This window comes from Cyprinodon tularosa, unplaced genomic scaffold, assembly GCF_016077235.1.
Source record: "Cyprinodon tularosa strain WSP-4 unplaced genomic scaffold, ASM1607723v1 ctg893, whole genome shotgun sequence".
NCBI classification, from domain to species: Eukaryota; Metazoa; Chordata; class Actinopteri; order Cyprinodontiformes; family Cyprinodontidae; genus Cyprinodon; species Cyprinodon tularosa.
In genome coordinates, this window is record NW_024039666.1 from 61696 (window position 1) to 74267 (window position 12572).

At 40.7% G+C, this 12572-nt stretch overlaps 1 protein-coding gene across 1 annotated transcript; it reads right to left on the reverse strand.

Moving 5' to 3' along the window:
- Positions 1–2646: 2646 nt before the first annotated feature.
- LOC119775780 (gastrula zinc finger protein XlCGF49.1-like) lies at positions 2647–4967 on the reverse strand. Its single transcript, XM_038273861.1, has one exon. It carries the CDS (start codon positions 4644–4646, stop codon positions 3930–3932), a length of 717 nt encoding a protein of 238 aa, XP_038129789.1. The 5' UTR covers positions 4647–4967; the 3' UTR covers positions 2647–3929.
- Between the last annotated feature and the right edge of the window lie 7605 nt (positions 4968–12572).

Here is a 12572-nt window from a genome sequence, read left to right on the forward strand (position 1 = left end):
GGCACATTTGCGTTCACTGTGACACCCACTCAGACAAGTCAAGTCAAGTCAAGTCAGCTTTTATTGTCATTTTCTACATATGTACAAGACATACAAGGGAAATGAAATTACGTTTACTCTCTGCAATATACAAATATACAAGAAATATACAAGACTGACATTTAAAAACTGACATAAAGTGCGGGACATGACAGGTAACAGTGGTAAGATAAATATAAATATGAAGTATAAACATTACAATAAAAAGCAATAAAAACAGCAGCAATAGTTTGTTCCAGGCTGAGGTAGTGCAGGTAAGGTGCAGTCTCTGGTTTCTGAGTATAAATCAGCCTTTAGCCAGAAATCCTTCATCCCAACAAAATGAGGGCAGTGTCTGAGATGTTGGAGGATATAGATATTTGTGCCTGCACTTTGAGCGTGCGGGAACCACTCTGAGCTCAACTCTGAAAAACTCTTTTCAACACACTGTCGTCACGCTCAGCTCCATCTCTGCGGGTGCTCCGATCCGTCTCTGCTCGCTCGCGAATTCATAGATGTATGTAAATATGGCTTTTGGCAAACAACTGGATCGGGATTGAAACAAATACATTCTACTGTCTGCTGCCTGAATAATTGTGTTTAAATGAATATAACGCTGAACTAGAATCAGAGCAAATTAAACTTCTTACTGGAACAATTTCTTCAATCCATTCTAAGGCCAATATCATCACATTTCTCATTTTGAGGCTGAATTCCATCACTGATTCTTTTACCCCATTTAAATTTTGATTCTGTAACTTTTCCTAATATTGGAATATTTTGAAGCATCCCTAAAAATTATCCCATATCTAAAATATGTTTATCTAAATATAGTTAAGTTATACTTTAATCTAAAATATACTCCTAATTTCTCTTTTTAAACAACAAAATTAAATCCATATCAATGTCAGGCTAAAAGAGACGGATGAGGTGATGATCTAATATCTGTTTTACTGACATTTATTTCAAATAATTAACAATATTTATAGTACTATCTGCTGTCCATTAAATTGAAGATTGAACGCATAACTAAAAGAGTTGTTTGATTTCCTGATTGTGGTTTATTTATTTATTTTTTTTTCATTTAACGGGATGTAGTATTTGGAACGAATCATTTGATTGGATGAAAGAAACCTGGGCGTGATTGGCAGATGGCTTGAGAAGAGTTCTTCAGAGTTGAGCCCATGCGTGTTGTGTCACTGCGCGCTCCGATTGGTTCCTGCTTGACCAAACCGAAGGAACAAATATCTCTCCATACTACCCATGTGTCTCTTGTAGAAAAACTACGCTCCTCTCTCTGTTTGGGGGTGTTTCTGTCAGTCAGCGGGAGTTTCTATTCTGCTGGATCCGATTGGCCGGATTTCCCGCTCTTATCCGGTGGAAGCTAGCAGATAACTTGGTGACATGGAGTTATTTTTTTGTGCTAAGTTGATGATATTACTACATATTGACATTTTGATTTCGTATCAGTGCGCGCCGTCATTCAGACAGCGAGCTCAACAACAGCCAGATGCATGTCTCCCTCCGCCTAGCTCCTAGCTGGGCGGAGGGAGACATGCATCTGGCTGTTGTCAGGTTAGTAGGCCCTGGCTGTCTGAATGACGGCGCGCACTGATACGAACAGAGAGAAAATAGGACCAAGTGATAACGACGTGTGACTTTTTCCACTACAACGTTTTTGGGATGCAAAAATATCACTCTTTTGAACACATAATGTTTTGGGAAGAGAAACGTTTTATTTCGCTGGGTCTAGCAAACCTGCCGGACTACTTTTGGCTTGACCAAAACTGGACGAGAACTTTGCTCACAGGATGCTGAAAGGGGTAAGTCAGTGTGATTGCATGACACTGGTGATGGGGATGCCATACAGATTCATGCCAAAAATACCGAACTATCCCTTTAAACCTTGCTTTACATTTTACATTATGCAGCATTTCCAAACATCTACTGGGGTAGCCTCACTTTTAAAGTCATAGTTAACTTCTGCTTCACAAACAGGAAGGCAGCATATCCTGTTTTTAAATCGTATTTTGATATCTTTATTATCTCTATTCATGGGTGATTATCAGTGTTTCATATTTTTATTTTTTCTATTTATCTTATTTTTTCATGTTATTATATTTTATTAAAATACCATGTGTAAGGAAGCCTACATCTTCACTTTATTCACCCAGTACTTACTTAATACAACAGGGACAATAAACTATTTGAATATAATATTGGGTTTCGTTGTTTTAAAATCCGGTACGTTATAAAAAAAAGTGCTAAAAAAGATAAGAAAAGATCATGTTTGTGTATATGGTTCCAGCAACAGTGATGCGCGTGTCGTTTCCAGAGTCATGTGACCGATACAGGAGTTGTTTCTAACTGACTGACTCACTAAAATGTGTTTAAAAATGTATCTGTCAACATGATCCATCTGATAAAAAAAAAAAGTCTCATTTTTTTGCTCTTTATTAATCAAATTATCAAAAGTATTGGAGAAGCCTAAAAGGAATAGGAACGTTTCAGCCATTGTTTTTATTTTAATTTCCTCGTTGTGTCACACACACACACACACACACACACATATATATATAATATTTGTAGTTCATATGATAAAATGAAAATTAAATGCACAAAGTTTAATTTTTATAGAAAATTTATTTTTAATTTAAAGGTTATTCAAAACATTGATCAGCTTTGCTCTTCGGGGGTTTTTTCCATTTGAAAGCAGCATAGAGAACACAGGCTGTGTAACATCTGCTTGGGATTCTGTTGTCACCATCATGGATAATGGCGCATTGTGACAAACACCAGATACAGCATTGGGACTTGATCAACAGCCGATACCGCACAGTCACAAAGCCGTAGGTAGCAGTAGTGCTTGTTGACAAACATTCTAATAAAATTACTCTTAATTGAAAACACTAATCAGTTATTGAAAAGTAATATTTTCATATTTTGAATATGACCGGAATTTTCCTCTAAAAACACACTGGTACTCAGTAGAATTCCCTGGTAATGAAGATGCCACAGGATGCCAGAACATGCCATGGTAGACACAGAAAGTTGCTATGATAACTTTATTATTGCCAAACCTGCCATGAAGAGTAATTATTGTTCCTCAAACCATGGAAAAACAGAACAGAATTTGTCATTTTTATTTTTACAGAACAAGGTGAGTCCAACCTGCACATTGAATGAAATTGTGCACATTGGATTCAGCTGGTTCAGTGACTAGCCAGCACCAATACATGACATCGAGATGACTCGATGGCTCCACATTAACCACCTAATACCAAAGAAACGCTCCATAACCAGTGATGGTTAAAACAAGGACTTTATTGGTCCATTGTGTAATCAGATTTTCTTATAAATGTCACCTGCCAGCTCCGGCTTTCTATGAACTAGAAACTGATCTATTCAAATTGAATATGAAATAATTAAATCTACCAAACAATTACCACAAAAAATAAAAAAGACACATTCATCTAAACAATTTAATACCATTAAATTATATTACAGCTCTAGTTTGTCTGTTAATATCAGAAAAAAAAAACATGGAAAAAGATTTGTAACTTAAATGAAATAATATACATTTTTAGAATCCATTAGGTTTTTATTCCCACTCACTACATCAATCTAGAAGTGACGACATTAAAGGGAAACATCCACCACAGAAAAAAAATCATTTGAATTAATTAAACAATAGTTTCTGTTAATGAAAAGTTTGTCCTTAAAACTTAACAAGAAAAAGGCTTTTAACCTGTGAGTCTCTCGTGTAATGAGGTGAAGGAGTTTCTAAATTGACATTTTATCACAAGTCAAACATGGAAAAGGCCTCTACTGTTCAATCATGTGGTTCTAACTGCTGGGACTTCTTATGTGAAGCAACACATCTCTCTTTTTAAGATAATTAGTTTCATGTGTCATGGATTAAAAATATTTCTCACGTGAGTTCCCATGTGTTGAGTCAGATTATCCTCTCTAGTAAAATCTTTGCCACAAATTGTACAGGAAAAAGGTTTCTCCCCTGTGTGAATTCTTACGTGTCTATCAAGATGCGATTTCTGAGGGAAGTTTCTTCCACAGAACAAACAAGAAAAATGTCTTTCATCCGAATGAGTTTTCATGTGAAAAGTCAAATGACTTTTTAAGGTAAACTTTTTGCCACAAATTATACAGGAGAAAGGCTTCTCACCTGTGTGAATTCTCATGTGTGTAGTAAGATTAGATTTCTGAGCGAAGCTTTTTCCACAGGAAAGACATTCGAAAGGCTTCTCACCCGTGTGAATTCTCATATGTTCGGTTAAATTACCCTTTAGAGTAAACTGTTTGCTACAAATAGTACAGGAGAAAGGCTTCTCACCTGTGTGAGTTCTCATGTGTTCATTAAGTCCAGATTTAAAGATAAAGGTTTTTCCACAGGACAGACATTCAAAAGGCTTCTCACAAGTCTGATTTCTTGTGTGTTTAGTCAAATTACTTTCTAAAGTAAACCTTTTGTTACAAATAGTACAGGAAAATGGTTTCTCACCTGTAGGAAGTCTGGTGTGTGTAACAAGATTTGATTTCTGAGAGAAACTTTTTCCAGAGGACAGACTTTCATTAATGTTCTCGCCTGAGTGAGTGCTCATGTGATCCATTAAATGTTCTTTTTTTGGAAAGTTTTCTTCACATGTCAAACATGGTAAATGTTCCTTGCATGTATCTTCTGTCTCCTGCTTCAGAACAAGCTGCTCTTCCTGCTCAGTTATGGGGAGCTCCACGGTTTCCTCTTTTGTCCAGGGATGTTCTGGTTCTTGCTGCTCTTCTTTTATCTGCACAAGTTCTGGTTCCTCTTGGTCCAAACTGGAATTCCTCTCCTGTTCATAGAGCTGCTGGTCAGAGAAATCCTCCTCTTTTCCAACAGAATCCTGCAGGTTGTCTGGAAAGACAAACACAGCAGAATGACTTTCTATTGTAGGTTAAAGAAAGGACACTTCACTTTAATCATCTCTCTCTATCTTTATATATATATATATATATATATATATATATATATATATATATATATATATATATATATATATATATAAAGAGAGATATATAGGTACAGGTGATCGTGCGTTCGACTCCCGGTCAGGGCATGGACATCCAGGTGGACCCTTAGGCAAGGTCCTTAGTGCTAATAGCCTACCTCAGGCATGAGTGAAACCACAAACACAAGAGCCATACTGGCTCGGACGTTGCTTGGGTTAACAAGGTCCGCTTTAGTTGCTAGGGAACCAGGGCAACTTGATGAGAGATGGGCTACTGGAACAAGACGTACATGCAGAGATTATGGGATATATGGATGCTTCAAAACCCATCATCGACACCGACAAAGAAACAACTCCTAGCTCAGTGTTCTAACTTTCGCAAAAGGCAGCTCCTATCACAACTAGAAATGGATGAGGTACAACTGACAGGACAACAAGACAACAGGGAGGTTTCATCATCATCATCATCATCATCATCATCATCATCCCAACACTCAGAGATTGTATCCCAAGCCCCAATAACAACAAGCCCACTAAACGTAAGGGCGGCTGACCTACGACTGCGTATTATAACCAAGCTGGACCTCCTAGTACGACGACTAAGACTGTCAAGGCTGAGTGACAGAGTACCCTCTGAAAGACTTCTAGAAGATGTAAATGCAGAACTACATACTATCCCTACTAAAGACATAACTGAGACCAATGTGCTGATCTATGCTACAGCTACATTGATCCTAGAGAGGCTTGGCTATAAGATAAACACCACAGGCCACAAAGAGCATTACCCCCCATGGAGGAGAAGGCTGGAGGCCAAGATCAAACCAACATGAAGAGAGGTTAGTCAGCTCTCAGACCTAAAGAAAGGTGTAGGGAAGAGGTTACCTAAGTACAACAAGCTGTCGAATCCTAAGGCTCTAGAAACTGCCAAACAAAGACTCACCGCCCTGGCCACCCGCCAAAAGAGATACAAGGGAGAAGCAGAAGCCAGGAGAATAAACCAGATGTTCTCCCCCAGCCCATCCAAAGTGTACTCACAATGGCAGGGTAATAAATACAAGATCAGATCCATCCAGGGCTAAGACTGAATAGTACTGGAGGAACATATGGGAGAAGGAGGCATCCCACAACACCAATGCTCAGTGGCTAGTGGATCTAAGAACAGATCACAGCAATCTCCCAGAACAAGAACCAGTAACTGTTACAACAGCAGATGTCCAAGAAAGAGCGGCAGGTATGAAGAGCTGGACAGCACCAGGCCCTGACATGATCCACACCTACTGGGTGAAAAAACTAACCGCACTTCATGCACCCCTGGCAACACAAATGAACCAACTGCTGATGGGTAGGACCCACCCAGAATGGTTAATCCAAGGACAGCCAATTCTGATTATGAAGGATCCCCAGAAGGGAACAATCCCATCCAACTACTGGCCAATAACTTACCTCTGTATCACAAGGAAGCTCCTGTCAGGCATCATAGTGGCTAAGATGAGTAGGCACATGGCTCAATACATGCACATTTCCCAGAAGGGAATAGGCAGTAACAGAGGAGCCAAGTACCAGCTACTAGTGGATAGAGCAGTCACTCGAGATTGTAAGACCAGGCAGACAAATCTGTGCACTGCCTGGATTGACTATAAGAAAGCCTACGACTCAATGCCACATACATGGATACTGGAAAGCTTGGAAATGTACAAGATCAACAGGACACTAATAGCCTTCATCAAGAACTCAATGAAGCTGTGGAAAACAAGTCTGGAAGCAAACACAAAGCCAATTGCACAAGTCACCATCAAGTGCGGCATATACCATGGCAATGCACTATCCCCACTGCTGTTCTGCATAGGCCTGAACCCCCTCAGCCAGATCATCACAAAGACTGGCTATGGATACCAGTTCCGAAGCGGAACAATCATCAGTCACCTCATCTACATGGATGACATCAAGCTGTATGCCAGGAGTGAGCGAGACATCAACTCACTGATCCACACTACAAGGATCTACAGCAACGACATTGGAATGTCATTCGGACTGGACAAGTGCGGTCGCATGGTCTCAAAGAGAGGGAAGATGATCAAAACCGAGGGGGTTGAACTACCAGAAGGCCACATTACAGATGTTCAGGAATGCTACAAATACCTTGGGGTGCCACAGGCTAAGGGAAACCACGAGGAGATAGCAAGAAAGACCGCCACAGCCAAATATCTAAAAAGAGTATGGCAAGTCCTGAAAAGTCAGCTGAATGGGAAAAACAAGATTTAAGCCATCAACACATGCCCTGCCAGTCATCAGATACCCCGCTGGTATAATGAACTGGCCAAAGGAGGAGATAGAGGCTACTGACAACAAGACGAGAAAGCTCCTCACAATGCATGGAGGTTTTCACCCAGATCCAGGAGTACATCAGACGCCATCAGAAAGATGGCCCCCAAAAACAAATGGCTTGGCGAATACCTCAGGCAGGAGAAAACCGAAAGTGAGGACAAGAAAGATGACGGAGAACCATCATGGAGGGACAAGCCGCTGCACAGCATGTACCACAGACAAATAGAAGTGGCTGATATAAAAAAAAATCCTACCAGTGGCTGGAAAAGGCTGGACTGAAGGACAGCACAGAGGCACTAATCATGGCAGCACAAGAACAGGCAATCAGTACAAGATCAATAGAGGCTGGGGTCGAAGACACCAGGCAGGACCCCCGATGCAGACTGTGCAAATATGCCTTGGAAACAATACAGCACATAACAGCAGGGTGTAAAATGCAGGCAGGAAGTGCATACATGGAACGCCATAACCAGGTAGCTGTCATAGTGTACAGGAACATCTGCCATGAGTATGGGCTGGAAGTCCCAAGGTCAAAATGGAAGACACCTCCTAAGGTAGTTGAGAATGACCGAGCCAAGATCCTATGGGACTTCAAGATCCAGACTGACAAACAGGTGATGGCTAACCAACCAGACATCGTGTTGATCGGCAAACAGCAGAAGAAGGCAGTAGTGATAGATGTGGCAATCCCAAGCGACAGCAACATCAAGAAGAAAGAACACGAGAAGCTTGAGAAATACCAAGGGCTGAAGGAGGAGCTACAAAAGATGTGGAAAGTAAGAGCAGCAGTGGTGCCAGTGGTAATTGGAGCACTGGGGGCTGTGATCCCCAAACTGTGAGATTGGCTACAGCAGATTCCCTCAAACTCCCAGGCCTCTGGTAGAGGACCCGAGCTTGAGGATGACACATACCACCCCACGAGTGGTGATAAATTGTGTATATATATACACTGCTCAAAAAAATTAAAGGAATACTTTGAAAACACATCAGATCTCAATGGGGCAAAAAATCATGCCGTTTATACTGATATGGACTGGGTGATGTGTTAGGAACAAAAGGAAGCCACATCATTTGATAGATATGAAAATGATCAACCTACAGAGGGTTGAATTCAAAGACACCCCAACAATTACAGTGAAAAAATGATGCGGCAGGCTAGTCCATTTTGCTGAAATTTCATTGCAGCAACTCAAAATGGTGTTCATTAATTTGTATGGCGCCTACGTGGATGTATGCATGCACATAGGGGCCATACAAACGCCGAGGCATGCTCCTAATGAGACGAAGGATGGCGTCCTGGGGTATCTCTTCTCAGATCTGGACCAGGGCATTACTGAGCTCCTGGACAGTCTGAGGTGCAACTTGGCGGCGTTGGATGGATGGAAACATAATTGTCCGAGAGGTGTTCTATTGGATTTAGGTCAGGCGAGCATGGGGGCCAATCATTGTTATCAATTCCTTCATCCTGCAGGAACTGCCTGCATACTCTGGCCACATGAGGCCAGGCATTGCTGTGCACCAGGAAGAACCCAGGACCCACTGCACCAGCATAGGGTCTGACAATGGGTGCGAGGATTTCTTCCCAATACCTAATGGCAGTCAGGGTGCCGTTGTCTTGCCTGTATAGGTCTGTGTGTCCCTCCATGGATATGCCTCCCCAGACCATCACTGACCCACCACCAAGCCGGTCATGCTGAACGATGTTCAAGCAGCATAACGTTCTCCATGGCTTCTCCAGATCTTTTCACGTCTGTCACATGTGCTCAGGGTGAACCTGCTCTCATCTGTGAAAAGCACAGGGCATCAGTGACGGCCTTGCCAATTCCGGGGTTCTATGGCGAATGCCAGTCAAGCTCCACGGTGCCGGGCAGTGAGCACAGGGCCCACTAGAGGGCGTCGGGCCCTCAGTCCACACTCATGAAGTCTGTTTCTGATTGTTTGGTCAGAGACATTCACACCAGTGGCCTGCTGGAGGTCATTTTGTAGGGCTCTAGCAGTGCTCCTCCTGCTCCTCCTTGCACAAAGGAGCAGATACCGGTCCTGCTGATGGGTTGTAGACCTTCTACGGCCCTGTCCAGCTCTCCTGGAGTAACTGTCTGTCTCCTGGAATCTCCTCCATGCTCTTGAGATTGTGCTGGGAGACACAACAAACCTTCTGGCAATGGCACGTATTTGAGGAGTTGGACTTCCTGTGCAATCACTGTAGGGTCCAGGTAGCGCCTCATGCTAACAGTAGTGACAGTGACCCTAGCCAAATGCAAAACTGGTGAAAAAGAGTCAGAAAGGATGAGGAGGGGTAAAAATGTCAGTGGCTCCACCTTCTTCTTCTTGTGAGGTTTTATGGCGGTTGGCCAACTTGTGAGAAGTGCATTACCTTCACCAACTGATATGGAGTACAGCAAGGAAACAGGAAACGATTCACCCAAGCAACAAAAAAAAAAATACAAAAAAAACAGAATAACCCAACAGAATAAATACCTAATCACATTTGCCCTCATAATTTTAATTCATCTTTAAATCCTCGTCACTCTGCCAGTTTCTGGTGGTTCTATCGGTTTTCCCATCACGTTTTCAACCATTTCCCAGTTTAAATCTTGAACTTCCAGATATTTTTCTGTAGCTTTCACTATTATTTTAATTTTTTTTTCGGTTTTTCTTGTCGTCTGTGCAATAAAATTGATCACTTTAACCATAAAAGAAAAAAATCAGTTAGTGAATCTTCTTCAATTTAGGGACATTTCTCCAGAGGTTTTGAATTTGCCATGTGTTGAACTGTAGGTTTGTTTTTTCCCAACTGAGAAGGGATCCTTTTTGCAGCTTCAGCGTAAATTATTCCAAGCTCAAATTTAATTTTTTTAATTTCCTCAGACATTTCGCTAACTTCACAGCCACGATAAGCAGCAGTATATTCAGCAGCATTTGATTTGAGCTTCTTTTCCGCATTTTCCGTACTCATACTCTCCAGCACACCTTCCACATCTCTGTTTCCCTTTACAAACTGCTGGTATGTATCCTAATTTTTGGCAATTGAATATTATTGATTTTAACATTGTAACTCATGTAACCAATGAACATTTTGGTGGGTAATTGCTCTTCCTTGAATTTAATTAGCACAGATAAACTGTCAGTATTTCTCACAAGTCTCCACTGTACAGGATTCTGGCACCTCTGACTTCTCCTACAAGTTTATATATGGATTTTGTTAAGTGAACCGGATTCCAATTTGCAAAAGAGTCTACCTGATTAACGACTTTGATTATGACTTTGTATTCATTTTGCTGTGGAATGCATAGACTGATCATCACTTGACAGCTCTGAACTTGACTCCCCTTCAACTGATCTCTGCTTTTTCCGCTTTTTCTCATTTTTTGAGGCTACCCTCTTCCAACTTTCTTCATTGTCACTATTCCCCTCTTCCATCCCACAATTAATCACTTCCTGATTCCTCACTACTCACGGCCCCAAACATTTCTCCACAAGCGACTTCGAAACACGCGCCATGCACCAAACCGTGGCCTTCACCTGTAAAACCATTCCTGTTTTGATGTCTTTTCGTTGTTGTCCCTCTAGTGCACCTGTTGTTATTTTCATTAACACCAAAGCAGCTGAAACTGATTAACAACCCCCTCTGCTACTTACCTGACTTAACTTGATGCTATACTCTGATTAGTGTTCTAAAGTGTTAGTAGTGTATATATATATATATATATATATATATATATATATATATATATATATATATATATATATATATATATATATACACACACACACACACTACCGTTCAAAGGTTTGGGGTCACATTGAAATGTCCTTATTTATGAAGGAAAATCACTGTACTTTTCAATGAAGATAGCTTTAAACTAGTCTTAACTTTAAAGAAATACAGTCTATACATTGCTAATGTTGTAAATGACTATTCTAGCTGCAAATGTCTGGTTTTTGGTGCAATATTTACATAGGTATAGAGGCTTATTTCCAGCAATTATCACTCCAGTGTTCTAATGGTACAATGCGTTTGCTGATTGGCTCAGAAGGCTAATTGATGATTAGAAAACCCTTGTGCAATCATGTTCACACATCTATAAAAACAGTTTTGCTCGTTACAGAAGCTACAAAACTGACCTTCCTTTGAGCAGATTGAGTTTCTGGAGCATCACTTTTGTGGGGTCAATTAAACGCTCAAAATGGCCAGAAAAAGAGAACTTTCATCTGAAACTCGACAGTCTATTCTTGTTCTAAGAAATGAAGGCTATTTCATGTGAGAAACTGCTAAGAAATTGAAGATTTTTTACAACAGTGTGTACTACCCCCTTCAGAGGACAGCACAAACAGGCTACTGCGGGTACTATTTAATTAAGATGCCAGTTGGGGACCTGTGAGGCGTCTGTTTCTCAAACTAGAGGCTCTAATGTACTGATCGTCTTGCTCAGTTGTGCAACGCGGCCTCTCACTTCTTTTTCTACTCTGGTTAGGGCCAGTTTGTGCTGTCCTCTGAAGGGGGTAGTACACACCGTTGTAGAAAATCTTCAATTTCTTGGCAATTTCTCGCATGGATTAGCCTTGAATACTGTAAAAATGTCCACAGCTGCATATTAATTATCTATTCTTCAGAAGCACAGTACTTATATTTGTAAAAACACTGTACAGTATAGTATTTTAATAATATTTTAAATTTACTTGTTTATATATGATGTTAATGTTATTTTTACCCATGTTTTGGCTGTTTTGTTTTTTAATTCATACTGTTTTATGTTTTGCTTTTTTTTCTCTGGTCACTGGTCAGCTGTGTTTGTTGTTAAGAGCTTAACAGATAAAATTGGATTGGATTTTTTTTTCAACTTTGTCACTTATTCTAATATTTTTATACACTTTTAAAGGTCCACATAGTGTGACCCCTTTTACTGTGATCTGTTGCTGCTGTAACTCCACTATTTCCCCACAGTGGGACAACAAAGGGAGTTTCTATTCTATGTAGTGTATATATGTGCTGTTTATTTAGTAATGTCTTCCAAAGCTCTGATGCCTTCATGAAGTTCTCCCTCCAGCCCTGATGTCAACAGTCTGTTGATTTAAACAAAAACACTCTGCAGTGCTGAGGCAGCCTTCGACTGTTCTGCTTATAGCAGGTCGACCTCCCCAAGATGGCGGCCGCAATTTCTGCGCCGTGACAGTCAACGCGGGGTGTACTTTTAAATTATCACTATGGTAGGGACGGTTTTCTCC

Excerpts from the sequence above, each read along its gene's own strand:
- LOC119775780 (XM_038273861.1), bottom strand. The coding sequence starts at position 4,646 with ATGGATCACATGAGCACTCACTCAGGCGAGAACATTAATGAAAGTCTG.